A 25,729-nucleotide genomic window follows, 5' to 3' on the forward strand; every position below is an offset into this window, starting at 1 on the left:
TGAATTGCCGGTCAAGTCCAATGTCTGCAATAACATATGTTGTTCAACCCCCTAAATTCACATGTTCTTAGGTTTTTCCGAGGGAACTTTTTCAATTACTTTGATAATAACTGAAAAACAACATTTAAATGTCATATTCATCTTTAATAAGTAGGAACTGGTGCCGTTAACACTTTGAAACCTTTTTAAAAGCACTTAAAATCAATATTTTCAGGCCAATTTTCTTCAAACTTCCAACATTAATTGCTCAATTAAGATATTTCAATGTTCTACATTACATATACATGGTTGCAAGTTGAAAGTTAGTTTTTCTCAAAAGTTAATATTAAAATACAATATCATTGTTGTCTATAATATTTTCCAGCATGAGTGTCACCGCTGAATCTCCGTCGCTACGAGGTGGATCGATATTGGAAAATAAGCAGGGTGAGGTGGCACAGTTTTTAAAAGAGAGGCTTAGCGTTTTGCAGTAAAAATTGTTGAAAATACTCAATAAACCCATGTATTATTTAAACTTTTTCAGAATTAATCGACCTGAAAAACATTGGAGAACATGCCAGGACAGTGCAGCCCTTCAAAACATCAAAACATCAGCCGCTTATCCAGGTATTTTTTGTGAAATTCCTAAAAAAAAAATCAAATACTTTCATTTTCCAGGGGTCCGTGTCAAAAGAAGCTGCTATCGCCACACATTCCGCGCTACACTTTGACTTGACACCAGAGAAGGAGAAAAAGTGAACATTTTAGATATCTAAAATATACTTCAAAGATTATTTAATTTAACATGTAAAAAATTTACTTCAATAACAGATCTTCAAACTTGTGCATGATTCAGCACTAGTTATAGTACTTGAGAAAAAATTAAACAAAAATGGAATTGTTTAAAAATTAAAAGTTTGTCGAAACTTTTAAATGGCTCATCTAAAAAGCGCAGAAGCTGGTTTAGAAATTCGATTTTCGATTTTTAATGGCATTTTTTAACGCTCGGTACAATTTAAAGAGTTTGGGAAAAAGTAGTTTATAAATTTACTAAAAATGTGAAAACAGTATCAAATGTTGGCGTTTAAGTTGCTAAATTTTGATGACAATTTCTGAAATCAAAAATGCATTGAAACGTGACTAAAATTCAACATTACGGCCGATGATTAAATATAACTTTTAAAAAATTATTTTTTTGAATAATTTATTTCACAGAATACGTGATATGTACGACCGTTTGGATGCTGATAACGATGGCAGCATAGATATTCGTGATCTCACACAAGCCTTGTCGCTACAAGCGCATATCCCAGCTAGTGTAGCTCCAGTAAGTATTTCTATTTTTTTGTTCAGTGCAAGAATGTTTTACTATTGCTAATTACTACCGACCTTGAAACATAAAAAATGCAAAACACAAGTAACAATTACCAGAGAGAGCAACAGAAATGAGAAATGTGCATTTCTCTTTTTTTTCACCGTTGAGAAATAAATTAATGTTGAAATTAAAATTGGGGGACCTTTAAAAATGACACGGCATTTGGCAGACATTACCAGGCAGAAACTTAGCAGAAAAGTTGTTTTTCAGTAATTGCTCAACATTTTGAAATTGCAGTGTTATAGAAATGCCTCGATTTCGTGAACAGCTTTAGTTTATTCAAATTAAAAAGTATTGTTTCATGACACTTAAAATGGAATCAAAACAATAATCTTATGAGAATTCTAAAAATGTGCTGAAAAATTTTTATAGTGGTAAAACTCCCGAAGTACAGGCTAATTCATCAAAAATCTCTAAGACGAAATGTTTGATTATCTGCTGAAAACAAATCTAAATTATTATTTGAAGTCAGAATGAACACTGAAAATTATTAAAATTCACATCTATATCACTTCAGAAACTGTTGGAAAGAATGAAATCGGAGCACAGCGACCGAGTAACGTACGCTGATTTCACAAACTACGTGATTGCCCATGAAGCTCGATTGGCAGAAGTTTTTGATAAAATTGATTTGAACAGCGATGGAGAGGTAGATATGGCGGAAATCAAAAGTTATTGCAAGGAAATGGGTGTTAATCTTGATGACCAGAAAGCAATGAGTATAGTGAAAAAGTGAGTTCTTTTCAAATGTGAAAAATATGATATTGGAAAATTACAATGTTTCATAAAATATTCAAATCTAACTATTGACTTTTTTGATAAACTAGTAAAACTAAACAAGGAATTCGAATAAATTTCAATGTGCCATTGGTTTCTTGATTATAAAGTAATATTTATAGAATGGATCAAAGTGGATCATCATCAGTGAATCTCAACGAGTTTCAAGATTTTATGCTCCTCTACCCCTCCACTGATATGAGAGATATGGTGGATTTCTGGCGGCACAATTTGGTTTGTACCTGCTTAGAATCTAATAGTAGATTTCGAACTCAAAATTTTCAGATTATCGATATTGGAGAAGACGGACAAGTTCCTGAAGATTTCACACCACAGGAATTGCTGTCTGGAGTCTGGTGGAGGCATTTAGTGGCTGGAGGTGTAGCAGGAGCCATGTCTAGAACTTGCACAGCTCCGTTTGACAGGATTAAAGTATATTTACAGGTAATGTATTTACATCTTTTGTTCCATATAATGTTTCTAAAAGCTCTCCAGGTAAACTCTACGAAAACCAACAAATTGGGAGTGGTCAGTTGTGTTCATTTACTGCACGCCGAAGGAGGAATCAAATCGTTTTGGAGAGGAAACGGCATCAATGTTATCAAAATTGCACCGGAATCTGCGATGAAGTTTATGTGCTACGATCAAATCAAGCGATGGATGCAAGAATACAAAGGGGGAGCGGAGTTATCGACTATCGAACGACTGCTGGCGGGTTCTTCAGGTGAGAATAGATCCATTAATGCTAGAGTGTACAAATTGAGTAAAATTTCAAAACGGGTCACATATTTATGATGACTAGGTTCTTTTTAACTAGGTTTGGGCTCTGTCAAACTTCAACATAATTATTGCAAAATCCAATCCATGAATGAATTAAGCACTATTGAATCGGCAAATTTATGTAACAACTCTAGCTTCTTGGCAGCCATTTTTACTAAAAAACGAGGTAGCGCCAGCAGGAAAAATAAAACTTTTTTTATAGTTCTGAAATTACCAATATTTGCATACAGTCAACAGATTACAATTATTCCGTTTTCATCGATCATAATTTTTGAAGCGGCCCAAAAACTTATTTTCTTCGAGTCTTAGGTTTTTATTGTGTTTGTTGTGTTTTATTTGATCCTTGAATTCTTAAAACGTAAAGCAGTATTGTAAAACATAAAACAGTATAGCTTTTGACCAATTTTGAGTATATTTTCACCAAACCCCACATCTGCTACTGTTCCACGCTATCGACTTTATAAACATTGAAAGAATAATAAATTATTTTTTGCAAATATGTCGTGAGACAATAGTCTCTCACCAATTTATCAACAGTAGCTTATAATATAGGGATCTTATTTTGACATTCTCGGCCCAAATCTCAATCAGTTCAAGATTTGAGAAGTTTCCGCCATTATTAGTGAATAACAATAATGAAAAAATCAATTTTTTACTTTGAATTCAGCGGGTGCCATTTCACAAACTGCCATCTATCCTATGGAGGTGATGAAAACTAGGTTAGCTCTTCGACGAACGGGTCAACTCGATAAGGGGATGTTTCACTTTGCTCACAAAATGTATACAAAAGAAGGCATTAAATGTTTTTACAAGGTTTGCACTTTTTCAATCAGCTTAGCACTCTATAAAATAACTTATTTCAGGGGTATCTACCAAATCTGTTGGGCATTATTCCATATGCGGGTATAGATTTGACGGTCTATGAATCGTTAAAATCAATGTACACCAAGTACTACACTGAACACACGGAGCCTGGAGTTCTTGCGCTACTCGCATGCGGAACATGCAGTTCTACATGTGGGCAACTAGCAAGCTATCCGCTAGCTTTAGTTCGAACAAGGCTTCAAGCTAGAGGTAAGTGTTTCTCAATCATGCTAAATGAACATTTGTCAAAAAAATATTTCAGCAATTTCTCCGAAAAACTCAACACAGCCGGATACAATGGTTGGGCAATTCAAGCACATTTTGCAGACTGAGGGATTCACTGGATTATACAGAGGAATCACACCGAATTTCATGAAGGTTGGTTCAATTTGATTGCAAAAAATAATGAGCCTCAATATCGAAAAATCGAACACAACTGCATAAATTGTCTACAAAAACAAGAGTGTTCATGAAGCAAAATTTGTTCGCTTGTAAAACTGCACCTGATGAACATTTTCAGTGGTTTAGTAAATGTAGTTCTGCTCACTTTAATATGCGACTAAAATTTATCAATGTCCCAGCAAAAAAAAACTCTGGGTGTTTTATAATACTAGCCTTTCTAATAAAGAGTGCAACATTGATTCCTGATTCATCACACTAGTTTTATCAGCACAACACTTTTAACAACACTAGTTTTAAAGGTTAGAATTGTCCCGATAACCGGATTTCCCAGAACACGTTGGAAATTACCCATCTGCTTATTTTTCTTTGTCTTTTCAATTTACGTTGAATCCAACGTACTTGAATAAATAAATAACACGATCAAAAATTGCGTATGCACTGTGTTTCATCTTATGATCTTGCATGTTATGTTTTATGAAATTGGTTGAAGCAAAGTTTTGTAAAATTTATCAATGTCTCAGCTAATAAGCAATTTTAAGCCACCACGGGTCAATATTTTTTGTTACCGTTTCCATATAGTTTTTCGTGACAATTATTTTAAAGAAATCAAAATAGCGGTCTAATAAAAAGAATTAAAATAAATTATTAAAAAAAACATTCGGGTGTATGCATTATAACATTTTGAACTGAAATTGTAAAAAAGTTTCGACAAATTATTTTTATTTTCAGGTAATCCCTGCGGTCAGCATTTCCTACGTCGTTTACGAAAAAGTTCGTAAACAACTTGGAGCCACCATGACATAGTATAGCTACTCAATTTTTCGTTGTTGTTTCCCTAGCAGAAACATTCAGTTTTGTATTTCATAGTCATTTCCTTCAAATATTTCTTCCAATCAATTCTTTCTTGTTCTCTCACAAGTTTGATTTTTCGGGCTATCAATGTAAAGACTTGCCTTGTTATTTTTTCAATTGCATAGTTATTTATCTATTTATTAGATTTTCTGTGTTTTTTTTCACTCTTTAATTGTCATTATTTCATTGCCTTTTTCTGTATTTTTTGAAACCCTGGTGTCATTCTCAATGTTTCACCTACCTTTTGGCACTTCCACTGTGGTAGTGCAACAGCTCTTGGTCAGTACAGTAGTCCCCGTACCATTTTATTTTCAAACAGTTACTCTCTTCTGTCTCTTTCTTTCCTTCTCTGAATCTTACCAAGCACGGGATTTTTCTATCTTTTTTTGTTGTCCTTTCTCATGTTCGATAATTCAATTTGATAGTGAAAATTGAAATAAAAATAAATCAAAATTTATTATCTATCACAAGGACAATGGAACGTGATGAGCATAGAAATAGGCAATTTACCGTAAATTGTGCTGCTTCTTTGTTTTTATTTTTCAGACAAAAACAAAATAGCAATTGAAGAATTGAAACATACTATTTGGCTCCAGTTATTAGGAAAAATGCAGGGTAAAAATATAGATAAAAGGAAAATATATCCTACGCTCGAGAACAAATATACCCAGAAGTGTGAAAAAACGAATAACTGAATAACGATTTAAAAATTGAGATCGTAAAAACTACAGGGTTGATCCAAATAATGACATAGTTTTTACTGAAGTCACTTTTTCCAATTGAATTTAATTTCTTTTTGTCGTCTTTTTCTAAAACAAAAAGAAATGAAACGATTTTCACCGGCAACATGAAGAAAGTAACTGATTTTGAATGGAACAAAGGTAAAGAAGTATTCCTAAAGTGTGAGATCAGTAGACCCAAGTGACTGGAAGCCATTGCGGGTAAGCGGGTAATTTTTCGACTAAACGTTCTAATTGAGCAATCGTGTCATCAATATCGCTGTTTGTGATGATAAAGTCGAAAAGGTGACCAAAAGCTTGCCGAAGAACATCCGATTCATTCAAGAGCTTTTCCAAAGAACCATCCGGCTGGAAAAATTGAAAATTTTGGTATTTGTGTACTTAATTTTATCTTCACATTCAGAAAGAATACCGGAGTTAGTTAAATAATTTGATTAGAACAAAAATAATATTTTTCAAACCATAAAAATTGAACGTTTATAGCAATAAATTGATACTTTCAAAACCTGGGGTTTTTCCACCGTTTTCTTTTTAAATCTCGATCACTTTTATTTATCCAATCTGATGTTATCTAGGAGATGGAGTAGGGCCAGTGTGAAAATTACTGAAATTCATTCAAATCAAATGATCAAAAATCGTGAAAAACGGTTGGAACAATTTTGGAAACAATTTATCTTGAGTCAAAGGCTGTTGAAAACTAAGTTTCAGCCACTTTTCAAAAATTCTAAAGCAATTTCGCATGATTGATGAACCCCTACAATGTTGGAAAATGAATATTTTAAAAATAATTAAACAAATAAAACTGGAACAACTTTTTTAATCGATGACTTCTGAAAAATAGGTGAAAACTGAGTTTTTATTTCTTTTTGATTTGAAATAAACATTTTCCAGCATGTTTTGAAACTTTTTTTTAATGACGTTTACCTATTTTGGCACAATATGGGTTTTATTTATTTCCCCAACTGGCCGTACTCCATAAAAATGAAAACACGCAACGTTTTTTACATTAACTTAAAATTCCCAGTGCAATTTCTACTAACAACTTTCAAACTTACATCCTGCATTCCTTGCAAGTTTGGTGCTGCAATAAACACAACAAATGGTGAATATTCTGCAGTCCTCAGAACCTTTAATGCTTGTGGTTCCACATCCAAAATTGCAATTTTTCCACTCTTATGAATATTGCGAATGGTTTCTAGCTTTGTTCCATACATACCTGAAATGTTCAATAACTCAATTGTAAACTCGGGTTTGCTAACTCACTTTCTTCGTGCGTTCCATACTCTAGATATTCATTATTTTGAATGTCCGCCATCATTTGCTCATTTGTAACAAAATAGTAATGTTTACCATCAACTTCATCTTTTCGTGGCGGTCGAGTTGTATCTGAACATTTTTCGAATTGAGACCTGATTTTCCTTTCAATTTTTTCAGATTACTAACGGGGAATTGGATATGCAAATCTATTCGGGTGTCTGTGTATCAAAGTGTTCTTGATATGTCTTCTGCCAACGCCATGAGCTCCAAGAAGTACTAAGGTTTTTCTCCGATATTGTGACAGCCTCATTACCTGTAATATAAAACATTTCTAAAGAACCACGAAGATGTGCCTACTTCTTCATAAGTCACCAGATCAAGTTGATCAAACAGTGCAGAATGCTTCTGAAGATATTTAGTTGTGTAATACTTTTTCTTCTTGTTGAACCACATGCAGTGAGCTGAAAATATCAGAAATTGGTCTAGCGCCTTTTTTAGAATAACTATTACTATTACAAGTGTTTTTGGATCTTTCCATCGCCAAACATGCTGTCCTCCATTCTTGAAGCTCCGGCGACGGAATGAGGCCTGCCACTTGCTGTTGATTGCTTCGTTGTGCTGAATTAATGAAAATTAGGATGTGATGAATTGACTACCTTTAAAAAAGCTGAATATTGCTTTTGATAAAAAGTTAAAATAAATATTTTTTGATATTGATAACTTTAAAAATATTATTTACCATTTGAAGAATTTCCAATTGACGGGAACGAAGATACAAATCGTGCTTGCCACCAGTTATGGTCATCCTTGGAGATTACCTAAAACGGATTAATTCGGATTTCAAAAATCAATTTTACAAAAAGATAGACACAAACCTGAAGAATATCGCCAGTTTTAAAAGGAATTCCAGCCTGTGGACACGGAATCAGATCGTCTTGACTTGGTTCGTAGTCGAATTGAGCACGTACAAAAATCTCGCACGCTGGTGGTGCGGATCGGTAAGATGGGATGATTTTAAAGGTGACTTGACCTCGAGCATCTCTGAGCATTTCTTGAAGCGATTCTACACTCCGATTCGCTACGCTCATTCCATTTATTTCACGGATTTCATCTCCAACATGAAGGGTTGCTAAAATGGTTAATTTGAAAAAGTGATTGAGGTACAAAAAACGCCTATGAAATCTCAGTTTTACAAAAAAGTAACTGTTTTGTTTCAAATCTTGCCTTGTCTATGAATCATGCCTCCATGCATAATTCTTGCCACAAAACACCTTCCATCTTCGTTGACCTTCAACGTAATTCCCATTGGTTCTTGCGTGTCTTTTTGAAATTGCACAAGCCTTAATCGCGACATGCAGTCGTATAATTCTTCTTCTTCTTCGTCGTCTGAAAAATTGGTAAATATAACAAAAGAATAGCACAACAATTTTGAATGATGTTTCTCAAGAGGCGGATTTTCGGATAAGCAATTTTCTTGATGCGCGATTTTTAGAATTGTCAATCAAGTTGTTCTATCGCATTATCAAAAACTGACATGATGTGTGGACAGCCGATTGATTGAAATGCTCGAAGGATGTTCCGGCCCTCTGGGCGCCCAATGGCAAGACGCCTCCGTTTAGATATGCCGGTGCTGGATCACTTGATACACACTAAAAATATGACGAATTTTGGTGAGAAACACATACAAATAAACTCGCATTGCCCTCCTTGTCTCCTGAACCACTTGCTTCATTTTTCGGATCACGAATTTCACAAACCACTACGTCAAGCGCTTGGACACAACTCTGAAAACAGACATTTTAACAGTGTGCTGAACAAAAAATACTTTCCTATTCCTCTAATATGAGAAGGTAGAAGGCGCGAGGAAGAAAGTTCGAATACATAGCTAAATTATATATGTTCCAGCCGCATCTCAAGTACGTTTTTTACCATGGTGTCTTGAGAATCTTTAGTTTGAACTTTCAACTAACAACTTTTCCTGGCGGTTTTAGAGCAGCGTGTATAGTTTGCATTGGTTTTAAGTCACTGGCAAGTTAATTTTTCTTTGCTGTTATTTCATTGATTTTTTTCAGTTGTACTCATCTCTATAATTTCTAAAATTTGAAGAAAACTATAAGCGTGTATCCTTGTAACCAGAAGTGAATCAAAAAAGTTCTCCAATAAAATGGGCGTTAAAAAAAAAGCTATGCAGAATATATCAAACATATTTTTCTTAATATTTTTAATATTTTTTTTATTGCTTCTAATATCTACGATTGGTTTTTTTTTTAACTTCTTAAAATTTTGAAATTTGCAGAGGTGGAGAACAAAAGTCAAACAGTTCACAAGTGCTCATTTATTTTCCATTTTCAAGTTGTTTGTCTTAGTACTTGTGCATTTTTGAACAGAGATCGAGAGTACGGATAGTCTACAAATTCAGTTTAAAAAAAAGAAAGTTGTTCTTTAAAAACGTTTGCACCAAAAAACAAAGCATCTTCTACCGGATAATCATGAAGATACTTTCAAAACGTCTTCTATTTGGACCACTAATTGTCTCGAACCATTAATTTTCTAATATACTGAAAGTCGAGTTTTAAACTTTGTTCCACAAATAGAAATACCGTATATTCTCAATTAGAACTGCAGAAAACGACTTGATTCATTTGTTGTCTATAATCTAGTTTTGAATCATTTTATGTAATGATGTTTCCACTTTAAATTTAAATTTTCCACAAAATTGTGAGTTGAGAGAATTTAAGAAAAAAAGAAGATATAGCAGATGGCTTGTAATTAATCACATCTTTTTCAAGTTTTTCTCTCCGGATATCTCGCCATATTGCCTCCCGACATGTTTTAAGAGAAAAAGATGAAAACGTCTGTTCTGTACGAAATTTGATCTTATCTCTCCAGATAGACAATTGACGTTCACTTCTTGAACTTCAATTTGTCCACGAGATGACCTCTCTGAAGAGTTAGTTTTTCGGACAATTTTTTCATAATAATCCTTAAACTCTGCATTCAACTGGACTAAGTAATCCTTCAAAAAAGACGTTCAACAACAAAAGACTGCAACAGAAAAAAGAAGACAAAAAAGTGGATTATAGGGGACCCATAATGTTCCAATAGTCTTCCTGCAAATAAGACTAGTCGTAGAGTTTATGGTGTTTATGCATAACTATCGGGCATCCGGAGAGGGAAAAAACTAGGAAAAAAAACTTACAGCTAAATGTGGTGAATTCAGTAGTTGTCGGAGTTCCAATGCTTCGGGGCTTGGTCCAAGAAGGCCGTCTATTTGGTTAAGTGTCTGAAAATGAAAATGAAAAATTAACACTGATTCATCGACAGAGTTTTGAAAACATATTTTCGATAGTCAAGCTTATAAAAATTCGTGATGTATTTAAGAACAATTAGGTTAAGTAGATCAAAACTTAATTTTTTCAGAATATAGCAACATTTTTATTTCAAATTTTTATTAATTGTTTTAGTTGTTTTAATAATCAGAGACGTTCAGAACATCATTAATTAATATTTATCTATTTGCACAAAGATTAATTTTTGAAAGTTGATACTATTTTTTTTAATTTTTAAAATGTTATAAATTTATTCAAACAACTTGTTTTATTTTATAACCCCATACCCCTCCTTTGAAAATATTTGACTTCATCAATTAAACTCAACATTTTTCTTTGTTATTCTATAGTAAACACTTCATTGTAGATATATCGAGCCGCAGAGCAATTCCCAAATGAATTTGCATCTTCTGACATCAGCTTCTGACATCTTCCTTCTCAATTTATCAACTCTTTTCGACAACACCCCACGGAAAGTTGCTCTTTTTCCGTTTTGCGTCAAATTTATTGCAACACAACAAAAACGTGGTAGGGCGGCAAGAATCTAACGGGACGAAACTGGCGGGTGTGCCGTGAAAACTGATTGGTCTCGCGGGACCATTAAGCAAAAAGAGCCCACATTTCAGCACTTTTGATTCAAATGTTTGATAAGGCCCACGTTCTGTATGGAACATGTTATTTTCTTTTGTTTTTCTCACTGGGAACGCAATACGACAGGATGTGTGGCTAACGGGTGAACAACCGCAACGAAGTGTTTACGACGGACGAAGGAGGGGAAAAATTTTTTACAAGCTGTCATCATGTGCTAATCTTCTATTTTCTTTGTTTCATTCATCAAACGTACCTCTTTTCGAAGAGTTGACGTGTCGACCTCCGTTACCACCGGCTCACACGGCAACGCTTTGATCTTGTCATACAACTGAAAAATAACTGATTAGTACAAAGGTCACGCATACTTTTAAACATTTTTTATTTTCACGATTTTTGGATTTTCGAGCTTAATGTATAATGTTTCTATCTTAAACTTTACACTTGGACTTTTGTTTTGGGAACTAGTGAACCAAAACACAATTTATCGAGAAAATAAATGGTACTTCAATATTTCCGCCCACTTGAACTTGGAAGTGCCTAGACTGAATTAGAAAATTTGAAGGATTAAGAATCTAAACAAGCTTTTAGATAGTTTCTGATAAAGTTTATAATAAGCTTTTTTAATGGAAGAGTTTTAAGTTCTACTTTCTAAGTTATGTACCAGTGTTGAACTGCTCTCCGTAATATCCACTACTAGACTCGTCGGGCTGGATACTAGGGGGCTCGCTTTCAGGTATGAAACACTTGTCCCCACCGCCACAGTCACATCTAGGCATGACGATGACGACGGCGTCTGGAGAGGCGCTGTCGTGCTGTCTTCCGACGACGTGTGTTCCATTGGTGGCGGCGTGGCGGCTGACGACATGCGAGACGAACGACGAGTCGTGACAGCAGAGACCACGATCGCTGAGCGCCCCGATCACCAGAACGCACACAAAGAAAATCAAAAACGAGCCGATGAGAATCGCCAGTAATGAGTTGTGGAACAGCGTAGAATCCATACAGCGACCAAGCAAAATGGAACACCAGAATATCGTGACACGATGAGCTGCTGGTGTTTGTTGTGGTGTGAATAAAATCAGCTCAAGGAAGTGAATCGGGAAGTGGTGGAAATTGAGAGATAGAGATATCGAGTGGAATATTACCGCCGTCTGATTTCGAGGCGGGATTGGGGTGGGACCGGCGACGGAGAGCACTGCTGAAGCGGGGGACCGTGGAGAACCGAAACGCAAGAGAGATACGGGTCAGAGAGAAAAATGGGAGGAGAGGCGCCCGACCGAAGGGCTTTTTTGAGACAAGCCCCACCGCCGTCACTCTTCTATTTCTTCAGAGATTCCCCTCCTCTTCTTCTCTCCGGGTTTGCCGCTGCCCCATCACCCATACAGCAGCAACAACACAACGGGAGCAGCCACAAAACTCACTGACAACATATACACAAGTAGCATGTCCCACCGACCTTGTCATTTTTCACCCTCTTCCAGTTTCAATAACTTAAAAAACGAGGTATGAGCTTCAAAGCAGACAGACGGAGTAGTCTGACACCATTGACTCTGTTGACTTTTTTTACGCCGGGAATATCTTTCTCAGTACTTTTTCGGAATTTTGATAACTTTACTGATTTAATAGCGTCTGATGTTTCACTATCCGAAACACAAAAAAAAGAAAACAAATCTGAATTTTTTTGTTCTATCAGAAGTTTTGATAAGTACAAGAACTCCGTAATTACTGAAATGCCGCAGAGTCAGGGCGCCGTTCACAAACATGCAATGTTGCCCTTTCCAATTTTAAAATCACAAACACAGATAAATGATGGTCTGGAAAGAACATTGCAAAAATGCCCTGACTCTAGGGTACTGTAGTACCTACGTAGCGGTTCAGCAGCACCACAGCAACATTACTATTTCCTTCACGATTAATTCAACATTCTACGCAAATTGACACTAATTCATACTGTCTTCATATAAAATTTTCAAAGTTTAACTGTATTTTTGAGAAATTGTAAAAAGTTACCGATAAAAAAAGTTACTGGAAGAAACTCTAGATGTGTTAATTTTTTTTAACTTTTGCAACTTTTAAAAAATCACAAAAATTGTTTCTCACTTAAGAAACAAAAACTAACATTCAAAACAATCTACGTGTTTTATAACTAACCTTATCTAGTGGTCTTTTGAAAGAAAATGACATCTGAACTCTGTTGTAGAGCTGTATGATACAGTTATTTTATCAAGTTGTGTACATTCTATCATGAGCCAACCAGTCTTTTCCTTTGAAATCGCCACAGAATTGCAATTGGAATCGATGTCAGAATTAGCAAATTGGCGAGACGGTCACAGTTGACTGATTTAGTAATGAATTCAGAGATAAGCAAATGAGTGTGCGTGTGTGTGTGTGTGTGTGTGCTGAAGTGAAGGGTCCGGTTGGCTCCTGCCCGCGGGGGGCCTCTTGCTCTTCTGTTGAGTATGTGTGTGTGTGTATGTGTGTGTGCGTTGAAAATGAAATTATGGGCGAGGGGTGGAGAAGGCAGGCGGGGCCTTCATAGGGATGAGGCAAGCGGGAGTATGTCCATTAGAAGGCTATTCAAGTTGCGGTTGGAGAGCGGTTCTCGTAACTAAATTGCCGCGCTTGCCGTCCCGGTGCTCCGTCGACTTTCGAAGGGAAGACGAAACGCGGAGGAAGAGGAAAAGTGAAAAGAAAAACGTGTCACTAGTAAAATTACTTGTCACAATGGCTCGAAATGTTTCACTTTTGGTCATTCAACAACCTTTGTCATATTTGTTTACAAGATTCTTTGTAAGAGAAACATATTTAAAAGTCAAATTTCACAAACTTGAACCATCTGAAACTCACCCTTAACAGATTCCGAACACTCCCGTCGTCATGAATTTTCTGGAAAGTGGTGCTGCCGGGCTTGTAGCTGTTGGGGTCCAAAAGACTGTTGATGGCGTCCAAACTTCCAAGAACCTAGAAAGAAGTGGTTACAAAGAGATGTTGAAAAGTTAAAATTGGCTTGAAATAAAAATATCATTATTTTATGTTCTAACAACTCAAAATTTTAAATTTTAAATATATACACTTCCAAAATCTCCTAAAATTTAAATAACTAGTTACAAAGAAAAACAAAAGTTTTGAAAATGATCCACTTTTACTTTTTATCGTTTTCTCCAACGCTTTTCTTTTTTCGAGAACTTTCATCCGAAAATTTTTAAGTCTGATTATCTAATAATGAGTTTGCCCAACTTATGGCACACAATTATATCTTGATGAATGTTTTGATCCCTTCCGTGCAAAATAAAATAATGCGGCAAAATTACAACAGAACAATTTGATGTGGCGCGAAGAAAAGGGAGAGAGCAATGTGAGATCGAGGTGTTGCTTTTGATCCCATTCAATTTTGTTTTATTTTATTGGATGACTAGTGCCAAGAGTTCGGGATCTAAAATCAGTGGGAAAGTCGAGACAAAGCACTCACCATTCTTGAGCAGTGCTATCGAATGGTGACAAGAATCGAGTTTTTACTATTTGCTAAGTTTTCTTTTTGCTGGATTACAAGTGGCAATACAGATAATGAGATCGGTTTGCGTAGATAACTAGTACTTGTAGTTTAGTCTGCGGAATGTATTGCTCTAGTATACATTTGAAAAAAAAGTTAGTTGAGCAATGAACACAAATTAATGTTCAAGGTATATAACTAGAGTTATTCAATTTCATGACACAAGTTTGCTTCGATTTAATAAGCATCTTATCTTTATCATCAATTTATTTTCAAATTTTACAGTACCCTAAAAACATTACGAATCAGTGGAAAATGAAACTACAATTTCCAGAGAAAAATGCAAACACGCTCGATTGAACAAATGCTCTTGGCGGTAACTCAAATCGGAATTCGACGCAAACTGGATTTTTTCTTCCAATTTTCACAAAGTCATATAAAGTTTGGAACAATTTTCACTTGAGCTACTCCACTTTCAAAGAAATTTTATGAAAGTATACATACTGGTTGATTTCAGTGAAATGTTTTAAGTTGATAACCATTTGTAAATATATTTTATCAGAAGCACCTACTTTTTGCAACATGATTTACATCTTTTTTGAATACCTTATAAGCTCCTGACAGATCCTTGTCGGCGGGTGGTTCGGCTGCATCATTTGACGATGACTCTCCACGATGACAGCAATCTCCACCTGATAATTTTCGAATTTCAGAATAGTTTTCGTCGTAGAAATAAATTCCAGAATGATGCCTCATGGTAGTCAAAGGAATAATGAATAAAAGTGAATTTTACCTGGCGATGATCCGTCAACGAATGCGGTTTGAGGTGTGTCTTGCCGGGGAGTCGTCTCGTCAAACCTGCCACTATTGACGGCCGACAACACATTGCTCTGGAAATTTTTGAAAAGGTGTTGGCATTTCGTGACAAAGACAAGCCCCCTTGAAGTGATAGATCAGCTGATTTGACGAGAAACCACAGAAATTGTATAGAAATTCGAAAAGATCGCCCGACAAATTGCTTGAGATCGGATATATCATCAAGAAACATGATACACTTGTATAGGTGACACATAGAGGTGAACCTGTTCGTAACAGTAAAAATAGAACTTTTGAAGAAAAACCGTTTAAACTTTAACTTGGCAAGACTAAAACAATTTATCAAGTTTCAAAAGCAAAACACAAAAACATTAAAAGAGTAATAATCTTATAATAATACAGCACGTGCAATTCCTACTTTTTTGAGTCTCCAAACATTCTGATAGTTTTTTTTTTGAAAAATTGATGACGTTAATCACTTTAAAACGTCAAAAAATCTCTCTATTGACTTTTTGAAAGCAAAAGTAAGAATCTGCGAAAATAATAACTTTTTCTATAAAACCGCCTAATTTTTGTTAAAAAATGTCAGGCAATACTATACTAATAGATAATATACGGTAAGTCTAAATACAATATCAACAACTAGCTGAGTTTTTTTTTTCAAAAATGGGAGAACTTATATTCCTACCTTCAATTTTCTTGATTCATTGTACCTTCGCATCTGATCAATGACGTCATTCATGTGTTTTCTGCTCGCCATGTGTTCTTTATCTCTGATCCATTCATGGTTCAGAGCCTAAAAGTTGAATTGTTTCATTTTTCAATTTCATTTTAATGTTTAAAATTCAGACACTTTGCATTCTCCAGTGCAAATACAATTTTGCAAGCTCTAGCCTCAAAAGTAAAAAAAAAGCTCAATGTTGTATTCATTAGCTACAGTTGTTGTTCGAAAACAATTCGTCCTACTCAATCGAGTTGAGTAAAACGGATGAGCCTTCCTCGAACGGATACGGAGGCAATTGGGGGAGGGGGGAGCTCTTTTATTGCACGTCACAGATCTCCCAAACTGATTAGTTTCTTCTCAAGACACCTCTTTGCTAAAATAACAAACCAAGGTGTGTAAAAAAGAAACATTGCGTGTGGTGTTAGTGGTAGGGGAAAAATTGAGGGACATCAAACTGACACCTACTTCTTTTGCACTGATTCGTTTTGAAGGGTCCGCGTTGAGCATTCTTCTCACAAGGTTCCGTGCACTTTCAGAAATATTTGGCATATATCCGTCAACCTGGAAAATGAATATTGTAAAGTTGGAATGTAGTTGCGAATGATTAAAAAATTGTGGATTTGTGAACCATAAATTAGACTATAATTTAGATATTGCTTTATAAAAGTATTTATAAAAGCTTGCTTTAATCAGAAACAGTTTTATAGCATATAAAAACCAACAGAAATTCTTGAACCATGTCATTTTTAAGCGCAATTATATAATAAGGACCCCCTACCTTTTTTTAAAAATTAATTACACACTTTTGAACCAGAAAATTTATGTGACTTATATTTTGCTGATACTCACAGAAATACCACGGGAGCAAAACCAGAAGGAATACGTTTTTCAAGTTTTATAGAATACTTATTCAGGATTCAGGTTTTCTAGGCCCATAAAAATGTTAATTGGTATGTAAAAAACTATGTTGTATCGATTTTTTTGCTTTTAACCGATTCTCTTGCGCAACCAGAAAAATTATTCGAAAAAACCTCACATCTACATCTGTTTGCATGATCCTTTCATAGATATCGGAAGTAGACCCGGAGAAAGGTAATCGTCCAGCTAGCAAGAGAAAAAGGACGACACCGGAAGACCAGATATCCGACGAGCATGACACTCGATCTTTTCGCACTATCTCTGGAGCCATGAATTGCGGTACACCTACTCGACCTTCAAATTCGAAATTATATGAATGCACATTTGAAAAACGAGTCATACCACAAGCCATTGAACCACCAATTTCAGACAAATCTTTTGCAACTCCAAATCCACACAGTTTCAGTGGAGCTGAAGTATCTTTTCTGAAAGTTCACATTGAACTGTTGTTTTTCTATATTAATTAACTTACGACGCTAATACTAAATTGTGAGGCCGTACATCTCTATGAACAATTTTCCTAGTGTGACAGTAATCTAGAGCATCTAGGAGCTGCCGTGTATAGTGACTGAAAAATTTATGCTAATTATTTTTACACACACACGGCGTGTAAATTGGTACCTCTGGCCTAGAAAAAAGCTTGAAAAACAAATGTACGCAATTATGAAAATGCGCGTGGTGTTTGCGGACTTGACTACCGTAGTCCACATAAATTTTAGCAATTAATACTTCCCGGTTTCGTTTTATATGAAAATATCCTTGAATTCAAGCAAAAAATGCATTATCTTTTTGGAAAAGAATAAAAGAAACACTAAAATTACATTAAATTCAAATACAAAAAAAAGTGAACTACGCAGAAAACGAAACAAGGCAGTTTGAAGAACTGCATTAATGAACAGCAATTTTAAGTGTAAACTTGTGATGGTGGGTATACATTTTATGTACTTAAATTGTTCAAAAACCTTCATTTAGTCAATTGGTGAAGTTTCAAAACCTTTGTGAATCTAGTTTTTGAAAAAATTTCAAATTGGTGCCAATTTCACTGATTTTTTGTGAATTTCCGAGCTAAAATTGAAAAATTCAATGTGAACTTGTGACGGTGGGTATGGTTTTTATGCACATAATTTGTTTGAAATGCTCTACCGAGTAAACTGGTGAAGTTTCAAAAACTTTGTGGGCATAGTTTTTGAAAAAAGTTCAAAAATGTGCCATTTTTGTCGAATTTTAGTGGTTTTCGGAGCTAAAATAGAAAAATTCAATAGGAACTTGTGACGGTGGGTATGAATTTTTTGCACACAATTTGATTAAAGTAGTCTACTGAGTAATCTGGTGAAATTTCAGAAAATTTGTGGATCTAGTTTTTGAAAAAAGTTCAAAAATGTGCCATTTTTGTCGAATTTTAGTGGTTTTCGGAGCTAAAATAGAAAAATTCAATAGGAACTTGTGACGGTGGGTATGAATTTTTTGCACACAATTTGATTAAAGTAGTCTACTGAGTAATCTGGTGAAATTTCAGAAAATTTGTGGATCTAGTTTTTGAAAAAAGTTCAAAAATGTGCCATTTTTGTCGAATTTTCCTAATAATTGCCTAATAAATCGAATTTCCACTTTTATTTAGGAAAATAATCGTTGTTATATGTGATTTATCCATTTTAAAAACAATTTTGTATATATTTTTGCAGTTTTATCCATTATAATGTCTCATTCATCGAATTTCAATGATATTAAAAATTTAAATTCAAATTTCGCGCGCTTTGCAGCGGCCATGGCCTAGGATTCTCACTTTTCACTTTTCGCTAGGCCAGATGTCCCAATTTACACGCCGTGACACACAGTCTATATTGTAAAAATACAAACCTTACTACATATTCAGAAAATACGAATCCATTACTTGCTCTTTGAACTATTTCAAAACAAATATCATTTCCCTCCATGTTCTCAAAAATGATATGTCGATAATGAACGCTGTTGATAGTTTTTTCCAGTCGGCATATGTAAGGGTGCTGTAGATTTTGGCATATTCTAATTTCCTCGTCGATTTCTGAAAAAGAGATGGTTTGGAATGAAATAATTATATTTAGATCGGATTCGGTAAAATGATCAAAGTTCGAAATGACACATGATGGCTGATAGATTGATTGATGAATTGGGATTGGAGCTGCTGAGCTCATGAGATGAGAACTTTGAGGACATTTTGTGCGCTTCTGATTGGAAAACTGGTGGCGAGAATAATAATATCCGCTGCGGGGACTTTTTTTTTCTCAATTTTTAAAAGTGCACTCAGGTTGTTTTTTGAGAAATTTTTTATTCTTCAAAATCCACAATAAAGGTCAAAACATAACTTTAAAAAAAAAGTGTATTAACCACCTGAATTTGTTCAATTCGAAAAAAAACATCAAAAACTAATAATTCAGTCTTTTGTGAGACAGTGTGTTGAAACGATGACTTCCTGTTTTTAAAATGTTGAAACTTTTCTTTAACGGTCTCAATGGTATTTGGATGAAAACCAATGAAATTGGATATTTTTATTCTAATTAACTTTTTTTTAACTGCATTTGAGCCTCCTTTCGAAAGATATTAGTTCATCACTAGATCGATTAACATTACAAAAACCTATCAATTTTTGTAAAGACAAAAAACCAAAATTAAAAAAAGACTTTATCAAAATGGGAGAAAACTATTTTTGATACTTGTATAGTAGAGCAACTACAGCTACTACAAAAGTACACTGCTTCAACTTTTGAATTGAACAAATCATTTTAGTAGGTGCGTAGAATTTTTTTGGAATACGACTACTACATGTAGTCGTACCCCATGTAACAACTGTATAACAATAATTGTACCTTCAAATCCTAACCCGGTGTGCTGTCTGAACAAATTCAAATTGATTGATCTCAGTAAAAATTTTCGATTTGATGGTCCATGAAGTATTCGGTATACATTTGAAAATGGACCTCTGGAAATTCTTAGTTATTTCAAGAATTAACTGAATTTTCAAAAATCTTACTGTTCTATCACATCCCGGATCGACAGTTGTTCATCGAGGAGAAGGTTCGACTCGTCCGGGTCAAGCTCCCTCATTCTGTTTTAGCTGAAAAATGCTGATAAACGTGAATAAACAAATGATAAAGTTGAAGAAAAAAAAGAGATAACCAGAAAAAAACTCATAGGGACAGTGAATGATTATTAAATTGAAAAAGCATATCAGGCTCGCATGAATATTGAAATAGAGAGACTGGAGAGAAAATGGCAGTTTTTTGGGTCGGCGGCGGGGGGGGGGGGGGGGGCTCTACGCGTTTTCTTTCGGCCAATTTGATTTGATCGTTAGGAGGAGATATAATGTCAATAAATGATTGCAAGAGAGATTCATGTTTTATCAACCCCGCAACATTCTTTCGAGAACTAAAAAATTGAGGATTTGAGGTGGTACTTGTCTGATGGAAAATCTCATGTTGCGGTCTTATAAAAAGAGGTAAGCATTACGTCATTAATTTTAATGAACTTGAGTGCGTGGGGGACGGAAATCGTTAAACTTAGGATTTTTTCTTGTTTATAACATAATATTTTCTGCAAAATGCAAAATCAAACCATCCAATCTTAAATTATTGAAGCAGAACAACTATGTGAAAGAAAGTTTGATTGCGGCATGGCAGAGGAAATCAAGACAAATATGGACACTTTTCATCTTTTCCACCTCTAGTTTCCTATTGAAACGCGGCTGTATTTGTCATTTAGCAAACATTCCTGAATTTGCCGGAATAGTATCGTGTTTATTCAAAGTTGGCGGGTTAGCCAGATGTATTTGTAACAAAAACAGTAAACAGATTTGAAATCTTTTCAAAACACTAAACTTTAAGTTTGAGAGATGCTGAAAAAAAATTATTTGATATGAAAATCGTAATGTAATGTAATAGAAGCAATTACGTGCATGGGTTTTACTACGATCAATTACATAGAGAAACCTACATTTTGATTTTCCTACGTTCTCAAATGACTTGGGATCTAATTCTAATGCTCAAAACAATAACTCCTTTAAGGCTAACAAAGCCATTTTTTAAAGTTTTTTTTTTCAAACAATTTCGGTTTGCATCTTTTTCTGCATACTCTTTTTATTTCCGTTTCATACGTCTACTTAAAACTTTTTGAAAAATTCATTTCCATTTGGTGCAATAACTTCAACCAAAAAGTGTAACTATTCAAAAAATAATCGAGATTTATTTCAAGGAAATAACATTGAGCACAATAATTTCATAAAACTACCATTTTGTGCAGAGCTATACCAAAAACATGCTGAAAATATGTTTACTGTTAAGGTTACTACTAGTCTCAAATTTTTGACATATATATATATACTTTTATAATTTTTTTTTAGTTTGTCAGTTTATTTTAATCTGTATACACTAAACTCTTACACAATTTAAGTATTTCGCATTTTGTCACTACATATATTCCAGTTCACATTGAAGTTATTTGGAAGTTATTGCTTCTGAAATGCCCAATATATGTATACTCTGATTATACCATGGTTATTTTTTGTTTTTAATGGAACTTTTAAATTACTTATAAACTTTTATGTAATGGTTTTTACGTTTTTGTTTCAAAAACAATTTTAAATTGAAAAAAAAACTGAGTAGACAAAATTGAAACACCAACTATACATCCCAGTCTTAAACAACTATCAAAAACCGCGAAATATTAGCTTTGTGAAAAATTGGGATGCAAAAATGTTCAATTATTAGTCTCTCCATCGAATATTCAACAAATAAGGTGTTAGCAAAATAATGGGAAATAAGAAGAAAAAACAAATTTAATTAAAGAAGAAGACATAAATAACTACATAAAAAGGAAGGGATGAAGGAAAGATATTACATTTTTCTTTTTTTTTTCTTGGATTTGTAAGATATGACAAAATCTCAAAGCAGAAAGAAAAAACGAATAAATATGAAAAAAAAGAAAATATGAAGTTTTTTTTGACACCGGAAAAAAACTGGATGAAAGAGGCTCGACAAAGAGTAGAAAGTGGATGTTATCTCTCCCAGTCTCCAGAGATACACAGTTTTATGAGTGTCGGTTGGGTGAGTTTGCAAGATAAACACGATGAACACCTGTTTCTATGATGCACGGACGATGCAAAACAATTCATTGGATGATACAGCTCCGTCTTGATGGAGTCGATGGAAAGTGAGAGGAAGAAGAAAGAATTGTGGAAGAGCACCAATTTTTTGGCTTCCGGTAAGTTGTTGGCATTTTTTGTTACAATTTTAGGGGCTGATTTTTTTTGAAAATGAACTTTTTTGTTTTCTAGGTGAAAAGAGGAAAGTGAAAGATTACTTTCTCAAATCCGGCTTCATTTCTAATTCCTGGGATCTTACTTAAATGAATAAAACTAAATGAAACTAGAGTATTTGGAAATAAAGCCTTGAGGTAAAAAAGAGTATGCTCAGTTGAACTTTTTAAACTTTCCTTGGTGATTATTTCTTAAATTTATTTTTCAAAATTATTTATAGCTGTTTGAAAATTCGAAAAATTGCCTAATGTCATCAAAAATCCTCAACTATGGTTTTTTTTTCGTGTCACAACGAATTATTATTATTTGCATATTTTAGTTGGTGATTTTACTTTATTTTGTTAGATAAAATACATACAGCTGAAAAGTGACTAACATTGCAAAAATTGAAAAAAAAAGTTACTACTGGAACACTATTTGGAATTTTAATTTGTAGGAGGCTCTATTGGAAATTTTGTCAAAAAATACTTTTAGAAAACTAAACACGGAGAACAACTGGGAATCTTTTACTTTAATGTTAAATAATTCGTTTTTGGAAATTGCGTTTAAAAAGTATCATTTTTAATTTAAAAATTCAATTAAATATTGCCACTAGTGTAATTTTTTCAAAATTGTGTCATAAATACATTTAATTTTTTGCGCAAAATCGTCTTATCTTAGGCTTATCCGTTTTTTTTTTTTGAAAAATCAGATTTAGTAGATGTTATTTTAGCTTTCAAAGAGTTCTTCTTCTTCTTCGCTGAAACCTATATCGTTTTGAATGAAATAGTCTAGACATCAATTTTAATCAATTTTAACAAAATGGGACCATCTTAGTTTGAAGTAGAAAAACGCAAAAAACTAGTGGAAGAAGAAAAAAAAAAAAAGATGAAAGCGTGAGAATATTCAGAGAAAGGGGAAATCTCGGGAGAAGAAGCGACAAAACAGAGATAATAGGTCATGGAGTAGTAGTGAGAAGTGGGAATACTAGACGACGTAAACGAGCAAAAAGAGCAGTAATATTAGAAAGACAACAAACGCGGCGATACATAACATCCAAAATTATGCTCATGGATCTGTATGTGACACTTTTTTTCTCTGCCTCTGTCTTAGTCGCCTTCTTTTCTTTTTTTTTCTTCAAAAAAATTGACAACAAGAAAAGAGGAATACTCCTGCATACAGAGGGTTCATCATAGGGTGTGTTTTTCCTCCTTTTTGAGGTGCCGAAAAACATATCCACGCATATTGGTTCTGGTTGTTTAGTTTTCGAGAGGTGCGACTCCAACCCACTTGTGAAAAAAGAAGGAGAAAAAACTTTTTTTTGCTCCGTGTGCATGTCTAGGTTAGGTCATCCAACCTTTTCCTCTTCCGTTCTTTCAAGCGGGAAGCCTAAACAATTTTTATTTTCAAAAATTACTTTCCATTCCTTTTTGCTGTTAAAAAATCACATAATCATTTTATATTCATGGACTAATCAAATTTGAGTTTTATAGCAACTATCTTCTGATGGTAGAAATATAGTTGCAAAGTTTTTCGGATTGTTTGTAAAATCTCTGGAAAAGTAACGATTCATCTTAACTTTTTTTTTTTAAATATAAGATTTTTAAAAAGGATACAATATAAGAATCACTGATAATAAATTTATAATAAAAACCAAAGTCTTCGATTAAAATTGTGCTCAATGGGATAGAAAATTGCTCACTACGGTTTTGTGCTACACGTATTACAGATGACCGCTCTGCACAAACCTTTTCAGAGTTTGTGCAGAATGTTATCTTTATAAGAATTGTTCAACATACAGTAGAGAAATATTATCCCCGGCCCTCCAACGCACCTCTTATACAAAAATAATAGTGTAACTGTGAAAATTATATACTTTTCCATTGTCAAATAATATGGTAAAGTGCCATTTGAATTCTTAAAACAGTTTAGGAGCTTCCAAACTTCGATTCCGAAAATTGGAAAAATGCACTATTCTCATTTCAAAAAATTTCGTCACTCGGGAATTTGAATGTTCTCCTCGCTTCTTTTTTGTTCTTCTTTTAAACTGATTGAATTTAGTGTCTATAGACATCAAATTGTTGGAACTTTGAACACTCCAACAGACTTGATAAAGAAAACAAAAAGGGTAACATGTTTATTGTCTACTTTATCTGCCTAAATGAAAAGGGTTCACTAATTTTTGATGCAAAATAGGCAAAAGGAAGTCTGACAGAGAAAATGGGAACAAAGAAGAGAGACTCTGTGGGAAGTGTACTAGAATTTGCAAAAACGTTAGTTCTTCCTTTTTCACACATCCTTCTCTTTTGGCAGTAGCTTTAATCCGCTGAGCCGATTGGCCCATCCACGGGAAATAGGTCTTATTGGGGAACCAATGAGTTGTAGTTTGCATATTTCGAAGTGATGAAAATTGCTTTAATAGAAAGAAATAATTATTTTGCAAAATGTTTCTTAGAAGATAATTTATTTTTAATCAGTTAAGAAAAATATTCACTCGCATTGAAAAAAGTGGAGTTGCACCTGTAGTGAGTTGATCAAACCGTACCTATAGCGCTGAAATATCGAGTATATTTTTTTTAGTTTGGGAAAATAGCAATCATGCAGCTTTCAGCTAACATTATTGTGGAAGTCTACTAAACTTTTATTTTTTATTTTTAGACTTTAGTTCCGGTCTAAGAGTTTGTCTCGAAGTATTGAAAAATTTTTGAACATGCGAAAAAAGTTTAAAACCTTTTTGTTGTTTAACTAATTTTTGGTTATGCAGAACTACTATGAGAAATTGTAGACAAAATTCCCTCTAGCACTTCCCCGCATTTACAAAATTTCAAATAAAGCATGATTTGAAAAGTTCAATTGTAATAAATTAAGGTCACACCTACGTAATTATCACAATGAAAGTGATCCGATGCTTATGTTTGAAAAAAATCATAATAATACATCTTCGTGTGTATTGATGAAGATAATGATTACGTTGGATGTGACTCGGACATTATGTGCATGTTAGTGACAATTTTAATGCAGGTAACCTAGCAATTCAAAGGCCTGATTTGGAAATTAAACTGAAAGAACAAAGATAGTAGGTTATGCATAAATTGTTGATCATATATGAAAAACTGCTGCACGACGCAAAAAAAACGTGTGGGAGAGGTCTCCGCAAAATCAAATTGGAGTCCCAAAACAAAATGGGTGGCTCCGCGAACCGGCCACGTCCATCTTTTTTCTCGGCTCCTCTTGAAATGCCGACGTCTCTTGTTCGAATTCTCGCACTGAATGGGTAATGAGTGGGAATTAGATGTAGCCACATAAAAGCGGAGAAACTGAATGAAAACAGCCAAGACGTGACAATGAGCTAACAATTGAACTTGAAATTTCAATTGATCACACGTTGAAATTAAAAAAAAAACGAATTCGCTAAGTCCAAAAAAAAAACTTGTACTACTGCATTTCCGCACAAAAATTAAACTAAAAAAAACAAAATGACGGTGTCGCTGTTCGTCAAAAAAAAAAGAAACCGAATTGGAAGCTCATTTATTTTGACGCGTCCTTTGCAATTTTTCATTTTTCCTTTT

At 34.3% G+C, this 25,729-nt stretch overlaps 2 protein-coding genes and 4 non-coding genes across 7 annotated transcripts; 4 read left to right on the forward strand and 2 right to left on the reverse strand.

The window, feature by feature from the left end:
• Window positions 1-214: 214 nt before the first annotated feature.
• F17E5.2 (putative calcium-binding mitochondrial carrier F17E5.2) lies at window positions 215-5,484 on the forward strand. The gene is made up of 13 exons (NM_077680.9): window positions 215-301; window positions 365-426; window positions 524-606; window positions 658-734; window positions 1,195-1,306; window positions 1,872-2,086; window positions 2,254-2,365; window positions 2,417-2,575; window positions 2,627-2,855; window positions 3,579-3,724; window positions 3,775-3,985; window positions 4,038-4,153; window positions 4,907-5,484. Exons 2-13 carry the CDS (start codon window positions 366-368, stop codon window positions 4,979-4,981), a joined length of 1,596 nt encoding a protein of 531 aa, NP_510081.3. The 5' UTR covers window positions 215-301; window position 365; the 3' UTR covers window positions 4,982-5,484.
• Window positions 5,467-19,991, reverse strand: lin-2 (the record flags this gene model as incomplete). Of its 2 annotated transcripts, NM_001029416.4 has the most annotated exons (24): window positions 5,467-6,117; window positions 6,825-6,985; window positions 7,033-7,155; window positions 7,213-7,339; window positions 7,384-7,487; window positions 7,537-7,644; window positions 7,766-7,844; window positions 7,902-8,155; window positions 8,251-8,412; window positions 8,561-8,675; window positions 8,724-8,810; window positions 10,226-10,309; window positions 11,200-11,274; window positions 13,794-13,907; window positions 15,043-15,128; window positions 15,230-15,326; window positions 15,941-16,048; window positions 16,442-16,537; window positions 17,013-17,188; window positions 17,237-17,319; window positions 17,367-17,462; window positions 18,752-18,935; window positions 19,738-19,850; window positions 19,902-19,991. In NM_001029416.4, the coding sequence occupies 24 exons, from the start codon at window positions 19,973-19,975 to the stop codon at window positions 5,938-5,940; spliced, it is 2,886 nt and encodes a 961-aa protein (NP_001024587.1). In that variant the 3' UTR covers window positions 5,467-5,937. The 2 variants fall into 2 exon arrangements, with proteins under 2 accessions (NP_001024587.1, NP_001024588.1); NM_001029417.4 differs by lacking the exons at window positions 13,794-13,907; window positions 15,043-15,128; window positions 15,230-15,326; ... (6 more) ...; window positions 19,738-19,850; window positions 19,902-19,991 and adding an exon at window positions 11,608-11,811 and having other exon boundaries at window positions 5,468-6,117.
• 21ur-12641 lies at window positions 12,933-12,953 on the forward strand. The gene has a single exon (NR_072267.1).
• F17E5.4 lies at window positions 13,333-13,635 on the forward strand. The gene has a single exon (NR_072268.1). It is a non-coding gene; the product is annotated as an Unclassified non-coding RNA F17E5.4 (non-coding RNA).
• A 349-nt stretch (window positions 19,992-20,340) lies between the features above and the next one.
• F17E5.6 lies at window positions 20,341-20,516 on the forward strand. The gene has a single exon (NR_072269.1). It is a non-coding gene; the product is annotated as an Unclassified non-coding RNA F17E5.6 (non-coding RNA).
• A 4,798-nt stretch (window positions 20,517-25,314) lies between these two features.
• Window positions 25,315-25,460, reverse strand: F17E5.5. Its single transcript, NR_072270.1, has one exon. It is a non-coding gene; the product is annotated as an Unclassified non-coding RNA F17E5.5 (non-coding RNA).
• Window positions 25,461-25,729: the final 269 nt, after the last annotated feature.

Source organism: Caenorhabditis elegans, chromosome X (genome assembly GCF_000002985.6).
Source record: "Caenorhabditis elegans chromosome X".
In the NCBI taxonomy this organism is placed as follows: domain Eukaryota; kingdom Metazoa; phylum Nematoda; class Chromadorea; order Rhabditida; family Rhabditidae; genus Caenorhabditis; species Caenorhabditis elegans.

What these genes read in the sequence shown, in the direction of transcription:
- F17E5.2 (NM_077680.9), top strand. Translation starts at nt 366, where the DNA reads ATGAGTGTCACCGCTGAATCTCCGTCGCTACGAGGTGGATCGATATTG. An exon ending in AACATCAGCCGCTTATCCAG is followed by an intron (nt 607 to 657) that starts GTATTTTTTGTG and finishes TTCATTTTCCAG; the next exon opens with GGGTCCGTGTCAAAAGAAGC. An exon ending in TCCCAGCTAGTGTAGCTCCA is followed by an intron (nt 1,307 to 1,871) that starts GTAAGTATTTCT and finishes ATATCACTTCAG; the next exon opens with AAACTGTTGGAAAGAATGAA.